Below are 19605 nucleotides of genomic sequence, written 5' to 3'. Positions count from 1 at the left end.
CAATGGTTCTCAATCTTTTTCAATCACGGACCTCTTTTCGAATTTCGAAAATATATGTGGACGCATTCATTTTTCTTTGGTAGTTCATTACTTAGTTACCATCTTTATCTTTATACATCTGCCCTGCAGACTTAATCGGCTTTATAAATGCATTTTATGACAGCACCTTGCTCTTTAGTAAAACATAAACATTGTAAACGATAAACATAATATTGTTTGTACAAGGTAAAATAAAATTATGCGCTTTGGCAAATAACCCAAATGTGTGGTCATGTAAGCTTGTTTTGAAACATTAAAAGACACAGGATGTCTGCTTATCCAAAGAACCAAACTGCTTATTGTGCTGATCATGCTTAATCTGCTTATCATGCTTAATGTGCTTATCGTGCTAATTCTGCTTACTCTGAACTTGAAACTAACTTGAAACCAAACGAAAGACAGGGTGTAATTTTCGCAGTATACTTTCATTGACTTTATGGAGTCAGTTTGTGTTATTGAGTTGTAATTTTGGATTGTATTAAATACTATGTCAGCTGTCAAAAAGCGTACATGCGCCAATGACCCCAATATTTTTTGCTATATTTGTGGTTGCTTCACTGTCTCTTCTCAACGACATGAAATTACCGATTTTGTGAAAAGGTCTTATTTCGCTTACTTTAAGGTGAAGTTGGGGGACCAAGATAAAAGTTGGGCCCCTCATAAAGTATGCAGAAGTTGCGTGGAGAGTTTGAGATCTTGGTCTCAGGGCAAGGACAAACATCTGAAGTTTGGTATACCAATGATCTGGCGAGAACAAAAAAATCATCTCGATGATTGCTACTTTTGTCGTGTCAGTGTGAAAGGTTACAACAAGAGAAACAAGCACAAGCTGCAATATCAAAATCTTGCCTCTGCTCTGCGTCCTATTGCACACAGTGACGAAATACCTGTGCCTACCTTTACTCATCTGCCCGAAAGTAGTGAAGAAGAGCTTAGATTATACTCTGATTCTTCACAAACTGATAAAGAAGTTTCAGATTTAGATTTTCAACCCTTGAGCTCCTTTTCTGAGCAACCCTTATTGTTCAATCAGTCGGAACTGAACGATTTAATCCGTGATTTAAATCTTTCCATACAGGCCTCAGAACTGCTAGCTTCACGGCTCCAGGAAAAAAACCTTCTCCAGCTTGAATGATCTGTCACGTTTTATCGGAATCGAGAAAAGCTATTTCTGAACTATTTTTCTTCTAAAAGATCTTTGGTTTATTGCCATGATATTGAAGGTCTTCTTTTGCAATTAGGAATAGCCAAATATCAACCAGATGAGTGGAGACGGTTTATTGACAGCTCAAAACGAAACCTGAAATGCGTGTTACTTCACAATGGAAATAAATATGCATCGATTCCAGTAGGACATTCTGTGACACTCAAAGAGACGTATGAAAACATTAAGAATGTGCTGGAAACACTGAAGTACAGTGATCATGGCTGGGGATTATGTGTAGACATAAAAATGATGAACTTTCTGTTAGAACAGCAAGGTGGTTACACCAAATACCCTTGTTTTCTCTGCTACTGGGATAGCAGAGCCAAAGATGAGCATTGGATAAAAGATAAGTGGCCAGAAAGGAGCAGTTTAACATCTGGAGAAAAAAATATCATTCATAACCCGTTAGTGGATACCAAGAAGATCATCCTGCCGCCACTTCAAATCAAACTTGGCGCAATGAAACAGTATGTTAAAGCCCTTGGTCACAGTGGAGATTGCTTTAAGTACATATGCCAAGCCTTCTCAAGTCTTAGTGAAGAAAAAAAAAAGCTTTTAGTGAAGTCTTACTGAAGAGTTTTTAACGGCCCACAAATAAGGCAGTTGCTCAGAGATCCAAATTTTGCAGCATCAATGAACACATTAGAAGCAAGGGCATGGAATGCTTTTTCTTTAGTTGTTAGTAACTTCTTTGGCAACAGAAAGGCAGAGAACTATCGAGACCTCGTAAAAGAAATGTTGTCCAGCATGCAAGATATGAAATGCAATATGAGCATAAAGCTCCATTTTCTGAAAAATCATTCAGATTACTTTCCTGAAAACCTTGGGGACGTCAGTGAAGAACAAGGTGGGCGCTTCCACCAAGATATTAGAGTTATGGAAGAGCGCTACCAGGGCCGATGGGATTGCCACATGATGGCAGATTACTGCTGGAATTTGAAGAGAGAAATTTACACTACTACCCACAAACGAAAGCCATTAAAACGAAAATTTTCGAGTTCTTAAAGATTGTGGCATTACATTGAATGTTCAACGGTCAATTTCTAGTGATGTTTTTTAACTGAACACGAGGCTTTGTGTTCGTGTTTTGCATGATTAAACGTTCCAGCAGTTCTGATTAAAACAACCTCTACATTTCAAGGCGGTCTCTGATTTGCAGTATTATTTTATAATGAACATATAGAAATTATATATTATCTCAAAAACGTGATGTGATAGAAACAAAATAACGCCAGATTCGGATTCAGCGCCCCCAAATTAGGTAAAAAAGACCCAAACACAATCTGCAACAAAAATCGTGTTGACCAGTGTTATTAGCATCATAGGCTCAAAGCTTATGACTGCCAGGTTGGGGTTATTTGCTATGCCCAGGGTCCGACAAAAAATGGCTTTATTCTTTGGGCTGAAAAGAAGGGCAAGGTTGTTGTGCTGTTTAGGAAGCCAGAAATTCTCTGTCACTACCATCGTTATTATATCCACAGTCAGTGTGTTGGCAGTAAGTTGCCAGCGTATAGACTGAAGAGAATTACAAAGGAGGTATTCGCGAGGGTGTGGGCTAGTGGATGTTGATGATGTTAAAATTGTCTAAATTTATGCACAACCATTCATTCTCTACAGCCGACAGAGATTGTCAGACAAGTGACCATTTTAGGAAGGAGTTATGACGCTTCCAACTTGGAATGGGCTGAAAACAAATTTACCCAGTTCTACCAGGTATATCTTTTCGATATCGAACCGGATCACCAGTACATTAAAGGGGTAAATATATGCATTCATAGTAAACAGAACAATGTTTCTGAAATTAAAAAATATAATTTCGGAAAAGTTGCATTCAGAGTACTGCGAGAATATAGGCCTAATTAGCGGCTATAGCTAATAAGAACAACATAATGCTAAGCAGAAAATTGAAAGTTACAAACGAGTATTTCAAATTAAATGGGCCGGGTGGGTCTATACGCCAGCACACACAATAGCTTAAACTTAAAATCTACGTTGATTGTGCAAAGCAAAATATAGTAATTTAACGTTATGTAACAATATCGATTAAACGCCGTTTTGCCGTAAAAAGCATATTACTCGGCAATTTACCAAAGTTTTCCATCACTACTTTTTAATCATTGTACTCAGGTCAGTGAAGTTTCAAAACTTGCTATTTGGTGCGAACTTGACAAAATAATAGTGTTTTATTCATGCTTGTTGCAATACATTATAAAGACTTCTTCACAGTGAGTTACCTGTTGGGTTGTCTATTACCATAGCTGAACTGGAAGAAGTTAATTGCGTGAGGTTGGGCTGTTGTTGTCGTTTCTACAAAAAGTGGGCAGTTGTAAAATTCAGCAACAATAACATTTGGGGTATATAATTCTAATAAAACATAAGACCTAACGTAATAAAAAAGAACCAAATGTTGCAACAACTTTAATCTAAACACAAAAAAATGTCACCTTGGACAAAGTTTTAAATTCCATTTATCGTAAACAACTTGCACAGAAAAAATATAACACATAATTACTCAAATGTTGAACAACAGTTACTGTACCTTCATTGCTGGACTGGTTGTTGTCAATGCAATTTGCTGTAAATCATTGTTAGGCCGTCTGCGTTTTTCCATAGGTGGTTTTGCATTTGCATCTTGATGCTGAGTCTATGAAAAATACAAATAATTAAACATTATAAGTGAGGTAAAAATGATCTGTTGATATTTATGATGAAGCTGATGATGGCAATTGCTGGTTGGCTGGATCATTTCCAGTCTGACAGAGAAACGTAGGAGCTTGCCAATTATTTGCTGTACTTTCTGGAGGCACAAACTGCCCAAGAATCTAAAAAATTTCATGTGGATATAAAGTAGACACATAAACTTGAGGGGGTGACGTTTAAATTTTAGTGGTTGAGTGAGTTTATTTTGGTTGAAGTCCTCGTCAGCATTATGTGAGCCACATGTTATTCAGCCACCCAGGCTAGATGTTGGGGCACGTTTTGAGCAGCCACTACTGTCATCCAAAACCCTTAGGCCTTGTGTTCTAGTGGGAATACGGCATATAAAAAATCAGATGTAGTATGGTCATGATCCATGACATGTAACTGTTGTCTGTTGCAAAAAACCAAACAACTACGACAGAGGAACTGATTTCTAGAACAGTGGTTCCCAACCTTTTTAAACCGAGGGACCAGTAAAGATTTTAAAAAAATGTTCACGGACCGGCAACAAAAGATCATAGTGAATAGAACAGATATTTATAATCTTTTTGTTAACCAAGGTTGTTGTGTTTACGGGATCATCGAAAGCGAAATACACAAGTTTTACTGCCGTGAATCGGCCAAGCGTAAAATGAGTTTACAAGGAGTAACAACTTTGCAATACTATTCCCTATTGAAACTAGCTTGGCAGAAAGTAAGATACTTCGCCGACCGGCAATAAAATTATGTGGACCGGCGGTTAGGAATTGCTGGTCTAGAGTCATAGGCACTTGTCTAGTCATGTTTCAAGCGGTGTTATTAAAAGTCAACTCATAAATTTTTTGCATTTAGTGTTTCTTCACACCTTCTTCAGTATGCACAAAAAGACGAGAAAACTCACGGTTTTAATTTTATTGGCAAGTTGATAAACACAAGAGAACTCGTGGTTGGCTGCATGGGCAAGAATTCTAACAATGCCTTATCACGCTGTTAGCAATCGACATGTTCATAAATCACAAAAGTAGGTATCACAAAAATTTTAGTAAATGACAAGGGTATGTCTTACCAATGATTGGAAAAAAGAGAAAAGTTTCTTCCTGATGCCAAAAGAAAACTGAGAAAATTCATTTTTTACATCATTTATTGCCAATGGCAGATCTTCACTTTTAATTCCAGATTCTGAAAATCAATGAAAAAATAACACAATTTTTAACATGAACTAAACGTAGCCCTGCTTCAAATGAAAACTGATTTAAGATATCACCACTAACACAAGCTCATACATATATTACTGATCGACAATACATTGTTTAAATTTCGAACCTTAAATACGAATCAATCTTGTTTTGAAATAAATTTACAGATTTCAAATTTAAAAGTGGTTTTTGCCATGTCGTTCTCAGCTGACTCAGTAGAACGAAGGGTTACGTTTTTCATACATTTTTATCGTGATAACTTGCTAAAAGTAGAAGGCAAATGCTTGGAGAAATTAATCTTAAACTAAAGAAGAGTTGTGAGTAAATATATCAAACTAAGGAATTTTCAGAGCGTACACCAATAAATAATTGCCGGGTTACCAATAACAGTTTACAAGTATACACGCAATTCGTATCATTGTTTTTTAAACCTTTTATAAACTAAAACCATTTAGTATTTGGTATAAGAGCTCCGTAATTGGCTGACCACTTTGACTTGGCCATTGTAAATATAGCTCCCAAGTCCAACATTTGGACAATCCTGGTTTAAAATATATATACCCATGACCACCAAGTTCAGAGTGAGGTCGCAACCTTTTCTCGTTTGGTGCTGTTTCATACAACAGTCACCATCATGGTTAATTGCTTTTAATTTTAAATATTTGTGCAGCGTAGTAACCATAGCGTTCACTGAAACCGAGTATAATAGTCGTCTATGAAATGATTATACAAAGTAAATCAAACTTTCTGTTGGTAATAATTATAATCAGAATAATAGTGGTACCAAAAATAAGAACCAGATAGTTTTGGTTTATATTGCCGTCGAATCGCCCTACGTTTAGGAAGTTTTATTTGAATTATTTTTCTAGCATCACACACTTCATGCATTAGTTAACCATTGTGCTTATGCCTTTGCTGCTTCTACTTTCGTAAGGTACAATATTTATTCGTAGTGCTTATAGATAGAAGGAAGTATGCTTTGTATGCCGTTAACTTAAGTTACGATCTATTGCATTTAAAACGAAATAAGCCAGATCACTGTTTTTTTGTTTATACACCACCACTACGAGAAAATTAGTCTCAAAGCTGTCAAAACTTATAGCATTAATCTACCGCTAAAGCACATTCACAGCGTTTTTGAGCCTAACGAACAAGGGAGAGCAGAAAACAAAAAATGTGAGCGCATTGCATTTTGACAAAATAGCACCGATTCTATAACTGCTCGCAAAAAAGGAGGTCTTTTGTGAGCGTGCACACAATTGAGTGCATTTGTGCTCAGCTCTGGGTCTTTACACTATACCGCAAGTAAGTATTGACTGTACTGAAACGTTTAAAAACAATTAGTTGTTTAGATTTAAAAAGTTAGTTTGAAAAGCCGTAACGTTTTAACATGTGTTAGACGTAGAACTTTTTAAAAACAAAACCTTGCAATAAAATGGGCCTGTTAGGGCTAAGTTAGCCTTTTTGGCCATTATATATGTCCTAACTCTTGGACAATTGCCCGCCACTAAATATTATTTAAAAAAAACATAAAATTCTTGCTGTCACTTCTTCTTTAATTTATGGCTGACTTGTCGACAACAACATACCAGCAACAGCAGTGGCAACTTCGGGTTCCAAACCAAAGGAAACTGCTTCGTCATAAAATGTAGCCATTTTAGCAGTAAACCATCGGATTGATTTAATTCAAAAACAAATTTTACAAAACTGCCTCAAAGAGCGCCATAATAAGAATTTGTTCTGAAATGATAAAATGAAAGTATTAAAAACATCTAAAAATGATAAACAGTATTAATGCAAATTAGTTGTAACATAAATCAATCTTCTAATCCAAATCTAACTAGGCCCATATATATTTACATGAATAAAACATTTTGCCATTTCATTTTACTGTTTGCCCGTTTTCCTAATCTAACCCCCTTTCATGAACAAAGCGTTGCGGAACCTATAATTACAAGGTCAAATATCAACTATCTTTAGTAAAACTTAAACAACAAGCAACAACTTCAAGGCGCCTTCGAAAATATTTCAATTTCCAGCAGTGCACGTATCATAAATATCCCTTGCGAATTGTGTGTACCGATCAAAACATCGGATAATACTGAAGTACAGTACTATAACACTACTAAAACAGTCATTCCATAGCTACATATACAGGCATGGAACCAACCCTATCAGATTTCCACTATTTTTGTATATGTTGTTGTGGAGTAAATTCTGCAAACAGGAATGCAAAAATTATTCAAACAGCCCGGTTCCAAATTTTGACAGTTCAAAAAAAAATTTTTGGCCCATTTATGAAATTGCTCAAGCGTGAAATTTACACAAAAGATAAAGTAGTTATATATCGTCTATTTCTTGTGATAGCTTAAAAATTTAAAAAGCATTTAATTACTACGTCAACACCTTATTACATGCGTTATCATCCAACTTATATTTTATGCAGTTTAATTGCTAAAAGACAAAATCATTTATGCGTGTGACGATTATGTCACGACTCACGAGTTGTTTTCGAGATGTTTGGAATTTAATTTGGGATTTTGTAATTCAGTTGTTTACCAGACTTGATTTTTCCTTAATGACGTCAGATGATTTCCTCGATGGAACTAGTGTGCCACATATATATACTGTTGTAATGTTTTCAATCTTTCCTTTTTCCCTTTTACCGTCTCACGTGTTACTGAGCGCGATGTAACAATCAGCAAGATTTGCCCAAAGGCAAGAGCCTTTGTGTTATAATAAATAAAATTGGAACTTTATCATTTAGTAATTTGTATTGACAGAATTTAAGCAACTAACAGCATAGTCGCGCAATTTGAGAAATGAGAACTCAAACATCGAAGCAGAAGTAAAACAAGTTATCAACCATCAATAATCCTCGCTCATATTCAACAATTACCGCCAGCATATGCGGTCTTTATGACAGATGTGTTTCTTGTGTAATACTTTACACAAGTAGTGCACAAGCGAATCATTTCTTTGTCATATGCGTAACAACCTTCCACAGTATAACAGAACTTTAACTTTAAATATTTCCAAACCTTCTCCTCCGATTTTCCTCAAACCAATTTCTACAAAGAACAAATAAACTCTAGTTTTTATTTAATCCTAAATCAACCTTCTAATTCAAACTTCTATAAAAACCTTAAAAAGCTAGAATCAACCTTTTACACACCTACTCTCCTAACCTAACCCCCTATTTTGTGTGTGACGTACTTTCAGCGATATAGTCACTAGTCACACTCAGTTACAACATGCTAAACCTAAACATAAATAAATTACAAATGCTACGATGAAAAGACCAGAAGAATTCCTTAATTCTGTTGCATTGAGGGTAATAAACTGAGCATTGTTTATCATATGAGTCGAATTCAGGTTACTTTAGGTGAAGTTCACATGTGATATCATTTCAGACAGTTTCGTTTGCTTTGCGGCTTGAAACTTAGTAGAAGTCTTTAGAAACCTATTCTAGAACAACAGTAAATCTTTTAATTTTCTTTTTTTGCATGTGACAGTCACTGCTGTTGTTTACTTGGTAAAACATTTTTTACGAAAAGTCTTTGCGTGAACATGAAAATAGTAGACCTATAAAAGTGGCTTCAAGAAGCAGTGCACAATTGACACAATCACCCGCCTGAACAATAAAGAGAGCAATTCTTGGAGAATGGGGTAAGATTAGCTATTTTTCGGTTTTCAACCTATATTTTTTATTTTTTTTACGTCACAATGCTGCTTGCATTGGAGATCTAAAATACATTCTAGACCAGTGGTTCTTAAAATGGGGAGCGCGCCGCCCTAGGGGGGCGTTTAACACTCAGGGGCGCGAGAGATGACAAACTGTCTATTATATGAGCTATGTCTAAACATGCTTTCTTGACTTTCGCTATAGATTCATTTTTACTAAAATTTTTAAGTGTGTCACGATGGCAATTGTATTTTTCAAATTTGGATTTTGAAATACGTCAATTGTTACGTCATAATATTTGGTGTCTCTCCGCATTGAAGCGTATTGTTTTCGTTTACTCATTCACGCAGTCCTAGCTCGACTAACTGTTGTCTTGTGTTCTCTTTTTGCGGTGACCTGTTCTTTCTCACAACGGGGGGTTGTGACAAATGTTCCTTTGTACTTTTCTGTGGACCATTGTAGTAGCTTGCATGGTTAGTCATCACATTAACGAGTAGTCGCTCGTTTATAACTGCACATTGCCCGTCTGTAGCTCACAAGGTATAGAAAGCCTTTAGCACACTATATGACGTCATAATTATGAACTTAGGCACCATCATTGGTTTGGTAAGCGTTTAGTCTGTTGTGTCGGCCACCAAAAGAGGAAAAAATTTGTAAGTGTGTAATTTCCACTATTTAATTATTACCGTATTATTCTGATCAGATGTTTATCTTTAACTTGCATGTTTGCATACTGGTAGGCCAGATTAAAAAGCTTGCTACGTGAGAGGAGATTAAAATTAACTGCACGTTTAATTGCTATGTAGAGGTTGGGGTCGTTTAGGATGCAGAGGTTGATGCCGACAGATGCAGATACAGAGTTTTATCGGTCTTAGCTTACATTATTGACTTAGTTAACCTACTACATTAGTATCTGACTCTATTGTTGCGTGCGGTTAGAATTCTCTAACCTTTCTGACAGCCGAACGTTCTTATTATATTATAACAAATACCGTTTGCCAGAAAAGGCTTTTATTGTAGGTGCTGTACACTTTCTCAACATTACAAATAACCAAGAACACAAGTCATACGACTGTTTACACGATATCTACTGATTTGCATTCACCACGACTACAGTAGCACGGTATTACATATGTCTATAACTTCACGTCTGTGTCTGCGTTTATATCTGAGGCTCTGAGGACATCTCGCGCAGACGTTCGAGCTTATAAAACATTGTGCGATGTGCCGGAAATATATGACAAAAAAGGCATGAACATTTCAAGGCGAACATGAACATGCTAAACCTAAACATAAATAAATTACAAATGCTACGATGAAAAGACCAGAAGAATTCCTTAATTCTGTTGCATTGAGGGTAATAAACTGAGCATTGTTTATCATATGAGTCGAATTCAGGTTACTTTAGGTGAAGTTCACATGTGATATCATTTCAGACAGTTTCGTTTGCTTTGCGGCTTGAAACTTAGCAGAAGTCTTTAGAAACCTATTCTAGAACAACAGTAAATCTATTAATTTGCTTTTTTGCATGTGACAGTCACTGATGTTGTTTACTTTGTAAAACATTTTGAAGATTGAATCATAAAATTTTTTTTACGAAAAGTCTTTGCGTGAACACGAAAATGGTAGACCTATAAAAGTGGCTTCAAGAAGCAGTGCACAATTGACACAATCACCCGCCTGAACAATAAAGAGAGCAATTCTAGGAGAATGGGGTAAGATTAGCTATTTTTCGGTTTTCAACCTATATTTTTTATTTTATTTACCTCACATTGCTGCTTGCATTGGAGGTCTAAAATACATTCTAGACCAGTGGTTCTTAAAATGAGGAGCGCGCCCCCCTAGGGGGGCGTTTAACATTCATAGGGGGGGGGGCGCGAGATGTGACAAACTGTCTATTATATGAGCTATGTCTAAACATGCTTTCTTGACTTTCGCTATAGATTCATTTTTACTAAAATTTTTAAGTGTGTCACGATGGCAATTGTATTTTTCAAATTTGGATTTTGAAATACGTCAATTGTTACGTCATAATATTTGGTGTCTCTCCGCATTGAAGCTTATCGTTTTCGTTCACTCATTCATGCAGTCCTAGCTCGACTAACTGTTGTCTTGTGTTCTCTTTTTGCGGTGACCTGTTCTTTCTCACAACAGGGGGTTGGCGTAACAAGAAAAACTTTTACAAATATATCACTTGTAGAAATACTTAATTTACACTAAATGCATTTTCTTTAGTTTTACAACTATGATGTATACAAGAAGCCAGATGTTTTTGCTACTAACCTGTAAATATCCGATCAGTTTACGACGTATAATTTTCGAGTCATTAACAATTGAAAATTTATGTGCAGTGTCGGCCACACATAATAAAAATAGTAATGTCGTGCATCCGGTTTAAATAGGGTAAAACCAACGTCAGCCAGTATTAAAACCATAAAATGAAGAAAACTTAAGTTTAGTACTGATTTAATAACCAGGTACTTTAGTAATTAAACTAATTGTAGTGACACAAAATGAGTGGAAAAAAGAGAAAGTAAGACCAAAATTATCTGAAGTATTGCTTTATAGATACCACAGTGAACGGAAAAGTCGTGCTAAGCAACGACGTTTTGAGACCAAGTCGTTTGCAATGTCATCTTTATGAATATAAAGACAAAACCTAGGAACAAACTTGACTGCGAAGCCGACCTAAGATGTGCATTATCTTCTACAAAGCCTCGAATTAAACGTTTGGTTTCCCAAAAACAACTACATCCTTCACATTAATGAAAGTTAATTGAAAATAAATTGTTGTTTTATTTAATGCGTTTTTATTTTGCAATGAGGTGGGGCGTGAAATTTTTAGGTACCGTCATGGGGGGCGTGTGCAAAAAAATTTAAGAACCCCTGTTCTAGACCTTTGTAATATAGTGTATTGAGATTATAGTTTATGCATATACATCCACACGCCTCTACACATATGCTTTCAAATAGCTCAATATACCCTCACTGGATGGGGCAAGTTGAGCTACCTAGTGGAGAAAGTTGAGATGTTTTGTTGACTGGATTTTTTCTCTAAAAAGCTGGAAATTGAATTTATATTGTTCTACAAACTTCGTTTGACAGCTGGAAAGTGAAAATGTCTAATCTTTATTTATTCTCTGACAACTTAAATAGACAAAACAAATACTAACAAGGATGTTTTCAAGCAACACCAAGACACTACTTGCTAAAAAACTAACAGTACAATAAACGGACTTCAGACATAAGCCAAAAGCAACAAATGTTTCTTTGTACTTTTCCGTGGACCACTGTAGTAGCTTGCATCGTCAGTCATCACATTAACGAGTAGTCGCTCGTTTATAAATGCGCATTGCCCGTCTGTAGCTCACAAGGTATAGAAAGCCTTTAGCAGTTAGCACACTATATAACGTCATAATTATGAACTTAGGCACCATCGTTGGTTTGGTAAGCGCTTAGTCTGTTGTGTAGGACACCAAAAGATTGTAAGTGTATAATTTCCACTATTTAAATATTACCGTATTATTCTGATCAGATGTTTATCTTTAACTTGCATGTTTGCATACTGGTAGGCCAGATTAAAAAGCTTGCTACGTGAGAGGAGATTAAAATTAACTGTACGTTTAATTGCTACTGTTCCTTCCTGTGGCCCGAGGGATTTATCACCCAAAAACAACAAACTTTTCAATCTTGCCGATAGTACAGAAAGATATTAGCCAACTTTCTCCCAGTAGATGTAAATAAAGCAATAACTAAATGTGTAAAAACATATTTTAAATAACATTATCATAAGAAAGCCTAAACTTGCACTTTTCCAATGGCTCATCTTGCCTTATTACGAGCAAACATTTTAAGAACTATTTCAGGGTCTCTTATACTTTTGCACTCCAACTTTCAAAATGATTGAATGGGATGTCAAAGTTATTAAGTAAAAGAAAACAGAGTATGATATAACAATTGTTTACTACTCGATTCTGATATAGACCCCCATTAAGATGAAACAAAACCACCAGTGATTTGAAAGTTTATCATAATATGCTTCTATGATAACAATATTTGATGTGCTGACTAGTTGATCAAAAGGCTTTATTATATATTTATCAGAAATCAAGTTACTTTGTCTGTTGAGTTTTACTTAAATAGAAAAAAGAAATGTGGTTTTGCCTTTTATTTTATGTTATAAGTATTACCTTGGTGTGGCACAAATTCTGGCATTACATTTATATGCCCATTTATCAGGTGCACTGAAAGAAAAACTTTTCAGTGACAGTAGGGCTTTCAACGGCTGCTTTCATGTGGTTCACTGCGAAAAAACACACAACAATAGATTTTTGCACAATCGTTGTGCGCATGCGCAAAAATGCATTGTTCGAATTTTAATGACAAATGAGCTATAGCAGTTTTAACTGAGCACATGCTAAAAGCTTCTCATCACGTCACCAATTGCAGCCTGCTGTGTTTGAGTAGCACTCTATAACTGATGACAGGTGATGTTGCTGATCGGTATAGCACCCTGCTATTGGTGACATCATGTAGTTGCTGGATAGCGAGTGAGAGAGGCAGGGTTTGTAATCATAAGAACGGGTGTTACTGTTGTACAGCAGCCAGCTGCTTTCAAATAGCACTACTGTTATTGTTTACTGCTCAGTAATTGGCTGTTATTGGTATCAATTTTCACCAATAGCTGATGTCATTAAACAATTTAAATTTACAAAAAAGCGCGAGAACTGCACGACTCAATTTACCTCATTTTCTCTTACTGCTACTTTGTTTTAGTTTCCTTGTCTGTCATTATGTTGCCTTCTTATGGCCATACAGTATATATTTGAATTAATAGCCAACACTTTTTTAAGTGCTCCCTAATCCCTACTTTAAAATTCCCAATTTAAAATCTGATAGCACTCTTCTATAGCAGAGATGGTTATTGCCTGCGGCTGGCAAGTTACAGCCATAAAGATGTGGCCAACTCAAACACACAAAGGATATAACAGACATGCGTTTATGAAATGATCTGTGGAAGTGACTTCTTATTTGTGGTACCAATCATAGTTGTAGCGACAAGCTGAGGGCTACATCTCTAACTCTGGAAAACTAAAGAATGATTAATTATTTATTTTCACTAATGAATGTTGGCCATGTACAATGCTGTGAAAGTGAAATACAGTACAGTACAGTACCTTACAGTGAAATAAGCTAGTCGCTCTCAAAATTGAGAGTTTCTCCTTCATCAAGAGTGGGTCAAGCAGTGAATTGTTAAAGATAGGCAATTAAGGTTTAGGTTATGATGTTGTAATACTTACGTTTGGTCAAATGTAAACCGCAAAAATTGGCTTTAAATGCAATAAAAAGCAGTCAAAAAGTAGTACAAGCTGCCCTCGATAGTAAGCTTAATGTAGGCTAATGGTACAGTGAAAGCTGCACAGGGGCATCAGCCTTTGCAATATGCTTTTCTATTCTCCAGGAAATTATCACAAAAAAACACAAAATTCTAAAAAATCGTAACACAACTTTGAATTAAAAAGATATTCCAAAAACCTTTATAGTCTAATCCACAGTTTACAACTGTACAACTAAGCCAGAAGAGAGTACGATTAACTTGAACTTCTAGGCCGTAGGTAATCTCAACCAGCGTCATCGTAACTTTAAGACAAAGGCAAGTCCAAATGCAAGTTCTTAGATTAGTCAAGTTGCTTGACAGCATGCTGCTGCTGTTGCTGTTGCTTTTCTTGCACGATAGTCAGTTGAAGTCAGAAGTGTAGACTATGTCGTAGGATTTTGGCCTATGTTATGTCCAATTAGGCGTAATGTGAAGAAATTAGCAATGCGGAGAACTGTAATTGAATAAATCGCGATTGTTTTAAACATAACAAATCCGGTAGCCCAACAATTTGTGTCTATTTAGTTACCTTATTCTTTGGACAGCATACGCTACCGAATTTGGAATTGTTGTCTGCGATTACCTACATGACATCACAAGAGCCTTCAACTACGTCATAATTAGGCTAAGTTTGCGATTTTCTTTTGCGTACAATTACCTAACTAAGAATTTTTTTTCAAAACTATTTTACCAGAGTATTTAATGAGTGATGTTGTTTCCCATAAGATCAACTTGTTTTTGGATTTGCCCCTCACTTCAAAGCCTACAAAGCTTGTTCTTCAGTTCAAAAGTAAGGATTCAAACTTCGATTTTGCAATCTATGTCGTCATAATCGCATTCTAGCATTTTAATAATTCAATACCAAAATGGCGGGGACCTGTTTACCAACTACAAATACCATAGAAATCTCAAGATAAGTGAAGACAACAAAATTGAGAAAAACAAACTATACTGGCAGTAATTACGGAGTTACATTAACATTACAGACCTTCCTTGATCAGTTCAAACCTCTTAAAGCGATTTACAGTTTCGAAACAAAAACAACAAATTCAATTATAACATATTCAAAATGCAACATACAACAAAATGTTAATAAATAATAATCTCGATTCATAAGGAATCTTTTGCGTGCTGACTGGCATGAGCGCATTGCCACTACCATTAGATTGATTGCTTATATCACTGGAATTTTGCATTACTGTTTACCGCCTAATTACTAGTCAACTTCTCAGAACGAAGAACCCAGGATAAAGATTGTTGCCAGACTGTATCGTTCAGGCCAAATCATTACTATTGTATCTAATTGTGAATGTGAATGCGCTTCTGGACGTAGAACAGTAACGTTACGTCATACTACTTCCAGAAATAAGAACACTCAAAGAAAAGAATTCGGTTTGACTGTTGTAACTGTGTAAGCTCTGGACAGAAAGTTACACAAGTATAAATCGTAATCACTGTATCGCATAGTGTACCAGATAGGTCTGCTAGTCTCATAAATCTAATGACTCAGCTCATTAAACTAAACGCAAAAACCAAAAACAAGGTGTTAACACACTTCCGCTTGCTAAGATCTTGAATAAAACGATTCCCTGATGAGCTTCAACAGTCAAAATTACGTCTGTCGCATCGCAAGCCACGTCTAGATTGCTCTCCTGTATATCGTACTATCTTGTTATCGTCAGCCCGCGACGTACCGAAGTAATATAGAGGAAAGCAAATATTAGCGCTTCCAAGGGCCAAATCGCGTGACGACAACAGTGCAGGCAACATGAAACGAATAAAAACTTAAAACTCAGCTACAACGGAAGCATAAGTTCACTCGACATATCTACGATGCAAAACATGTGCAATTAAAAGTACATAAAACAATATAACTGTTTGCAATAATGAAAATAAATTCTTTCTCCATCTATTCTATATTAACCCACTTTTCGTAAATAAACAAAAATTCATTCCAATAATTGAGAAAAGTTAGAGCATTATCCGCATGTTCAAAGGAGCAGAGTTGCATGAAAAGCAGTTGCCTTGTGAGTTGTGACAAATGAATAGCGCAAATACACAGTATAGCGTTCTACCGCTACGTAGCTGTCAGTATGGCGGTCGCAATAAGTTATATCTATCCATAACTTTGTCATTCTTGTATGCGTGGTATCCAGTTAACAAAAAACCAAACCAATCAACCGCAAAATCAATCAAATCAAAACCCGAACCAGGATAAATGGCACTCATAATGACGTAACAAATATTCTCTTTCCAAATACGTTGATTTGTTGAAATTAAGGTTCATTTTTACAAAAAAAAGTTGAGGTTCAAATTTAACCATAATGACTTGTTTTTCAGTTTTGTCACAGAACAAGAGTTTTTATATCATAAGTTTCTTACAAAGTTTCCTAATTTTTCAAAACAAGAGTTTGCTCGAAACCGTGAAAATATCACCAAGCAAAGAACAATTTTGCGAACTTCGCCGAGTGCAATTTACCAGTTAATAGAATTGAACACCTAAGTTAGAAAGGCAAGTGTATAGTTATGCGTTATGCGTGAGCTTCAATGTTTTCATGTTAACAAGCGAAAGCTTTGTTGCGATAAAGCGAAAAGTTTTACTTTGATGAACGATAAAAGAATCAAAAATTCTCTTCGCAAGACGTGGCCTCTACATGATATGAGACATCAAACTCTGATCTTCGACAGATCTTACATTCATTTTAAATCTAAAAATGAACATTCTATTACTCAAACAATCTTTACATAATATCATCAGCAATCAAAAATCGTTTAAGGTTTGCAGGTCAGGAGAAAATAAGTTTGAAAAATCCCATCACGCGACCGTTGACCGCTATTTGACCTAACACGGAGTTATTGTACAATTTTTATCTTGTACCAGAAGCCAAATTTGGAAATTACAAGATAAGAAAAGTTGACACAAACACTTCACATCACATAAGCTTTTGTCAGGGCATATAATCAGACGAACTGTGATACACGAAAAGCACAAATATAAAAAAGTTTTTCCGAAATTGAACGCAGCGCTTTACCGCCACCTAGTAGTCAATGTGGCGATCGCAATAAGTTATGCTTGTCTATAATTTTGTTATTCATGTAAGTTCAGCTGTCAATAGGGGCAACAAGCTCAACCACAAAATCAGCTCAAAACACGCTAAGATGACGTATTATACATACGAACAACAAATCTCTGTTGGAAAACATTGAAAGGAGTATATACTGGGCCGGCTTTAGGTCGATGCAACTGCATTGCTGGGCACGCGCTGCATAACACAAAAAAATAACGATTTGGCTTTAAATTTCACAAATTCTAGCGTTATATTCTCACTTTTTCTTGAAAGAAAATGTTCCAGTGAGACAATGTCATGAAGATTTGTTGGGAGCTGATTCGCACAAATACATTATTTGGTTTACGTTATTATTATAATCATTGTTAAATCGAGATATTAATCAGCAAGACCACACCATCAGACAATGTAAAATTATTACGTTTTTGATGTACATTTATGTAAATTAATTAAATACCAAAATACTTAAACAGCTAAGCTTATGTTCAGTATAACCAAACAACCCAAGCAGAATAATTCCAAGCAGAAAATGTCTTTAATTTAATAGTTTAAGATTCAAATTCTAAAATTTCAGCGTTTACAGTTTTTGCTTAAATGCCAAATACCTTTCAGTATTTTAAAGTTAAATACAAGTTGTAGTAAATAGTACTAAGTTATATAGTAAACGAAAACGGAAACTATAGGAGCATACTTAACTAATGACTATTGAATGTATAGCAGCTGCAAATAGCACAAGAAAAAATATTTCTATTAAACTTTGCAAAAATCGTGTAATTGAAGACAAATTAAAGATCCAACTCAAAATTACCTGCACAAGTTGTTCAGTTAAATTAGCTTAGACTGCTTTGAATGATGCCATGTAAGCTCCTGTAATAGTTCTCACAAGACAAGTGACTTCAAAACATTTTCTGAATTATTTCCTGCTGTTAAAATCAGATCAATGAAAGCTTTGTTAGACTGACCACTGGCTTACAAAACTGATTACCTGAGTGACAAAGTGATAACGAAGGTTGACTTACAAACTACCACACAAACTAAACGGAACAGCGTTTGGATAAAAAAGGTTATACCACAGTCATTTGCTCTGTGCATACAAAGCCCACTACGCAGCCTCTCATAAAACCATGAGAAATCACTAACTTATTGTTTGTTTTCTCTCGCTCTCTTTAATCTTACGTAAATGCTAACAGACATTTGTGGCAAATTAAAATCTTCCAATATAATTTTAAAAACATGTAGAGAAAAAAAGCCAAGTTTGGGATGATTTGCGTTGTAATATTTCAGTATTTATTTGCATTGCTCATTCGCACAAACGTTATGGCAGATTTAAATGCACGTCACGTTCCCGAAGCTTTGTGGACTTGGTAATCTTTGACGTGCTCAGCTAACAGTGCTCTCTGCAGAACACCAATAAAAATTTAAAAGTTCCGGGAGCAAACATTCGCTTTGAGCAAGATACAGGTTTGAAAAGATTCTAACAACTCCACAACTCACTCTCACAAGTCCATAATAATTGAAAAAAAAGACGCAGGACGGGTTGGAGTGATTAAAACCGTCAAATCCAGCCATGCACAACTGTATCCACCTCAAACAGAAAAGCATCCTGGCCTACAAACCAAACCACAAATACAAGGTTACCTTTAGAGAAAATGCAATGTGATATCATAATAGCGCAATAATGGCGGTTTTGCGCAATCATAATCGCAACAATGCGCAATAATTATACCGATCGCTTTTAGACACAACAAGTTGACGACCAAGGTAAAGCTAGCCCGATTTCTCGTGCCATATCTATAGAATCAATGCTTATAGTGGCATAAAATATAAGCGTGGAGCGCAACCGTTGTACCTGTCGCTTTGTAAGTCGACAAATTGACGTCACTTTCAACAAGGTAAACACAAGCGAAAGACTCTAACAACTCCACCACTCACTCTTACAAGTCCATAATAATTGAAAAAAAGACGCAGGACGATTGGAGTGATTAAAACCGTCAAAGCAAGAAGCAAGAAACGCTCCACGCTCCATCCAAGGACTGTTTTAATTTGTTCAAGATGGCCGATTAAGTTGATTTCCAACCTGGCTTGTGAGGTGACTTTATTTTGAAGAGGCAGTTTACGGTTTCATGATTGATCGTTAGAGTGGGACAACCACCACCATGATAAATCCCGGTAACTGGTGTCTCGTAAATATCAGAAAAATTGACCGTTCACAGTTGAAAAACAACTACAGCATCAGATCACCACAAAAACTACCAAGTTGAGGTGGCAGCTCCAATAAAAGTGTGTTTACTCATGCTCTATATTCCTTCTACCTTGCTATGCTAGGTATCGGTAAGTTATGGCGAGATCAGATC

General features: G+C 36.0%; 2 protein-coding genes across 2 annotated transcripts in view; both read right to left on the bottom strand.

The window, feature by feature from the left end:
- LOC143459119 (uncharacterized) overlaps positions 1–18232 on the bottom strand; it is a 30583-nt gene extending 12351 nt beyond the window's left edge. Inside the window, exons 1-5 of the mRNA XM_076956098.1 lie at positions 18060–18232; positions 6711–6861; positions 4992–5104; positions 3786–3890; positions 3481–3553 (exon numbers count right to left, since the gene is read on the bottom strand). Of these exons, the coding sequence (XP_076812213.1) occupies positions 3481–3553; positions 3786–3890; positions 4992–5104; positions 6711–6777 (358 nt within the window). The 5' untranslated portion in view covers positions 6778–6861; positions 18060–18232. The remainder of the gene's footprint in view (positions 1–3480; positions 3554–3785; positions 3891–4991; positions 5105–6710; positions 6862–18059) is intronic.
- LOC143459118 (uncharacterized) overlaps positions 1–19605 on the bottom strand; it is a 239056-nt gene that overhangs the window by 60907 nt on the left and 158544 nt on the right. The window lies entirely within an intron of this gene.

This window comes from Clavelina lepadiformis, chromosome 5 (assembly GCF_947623445.1).
Source record: "Clavelina lepadiformis chromosome 5, kaClaLepa1.1, whole genome shotgun sequence".
NCBI classification, from domain to species: Eukaryota; Metazoa; Chordata; class Ascidiacea; order Aplousobranchia; family Clavelinidae; genus Clavelina; species Clavelina lepadiformis.
This window is presented reverse-complemented; position numbering and strand designations above follow the sequence as displayed.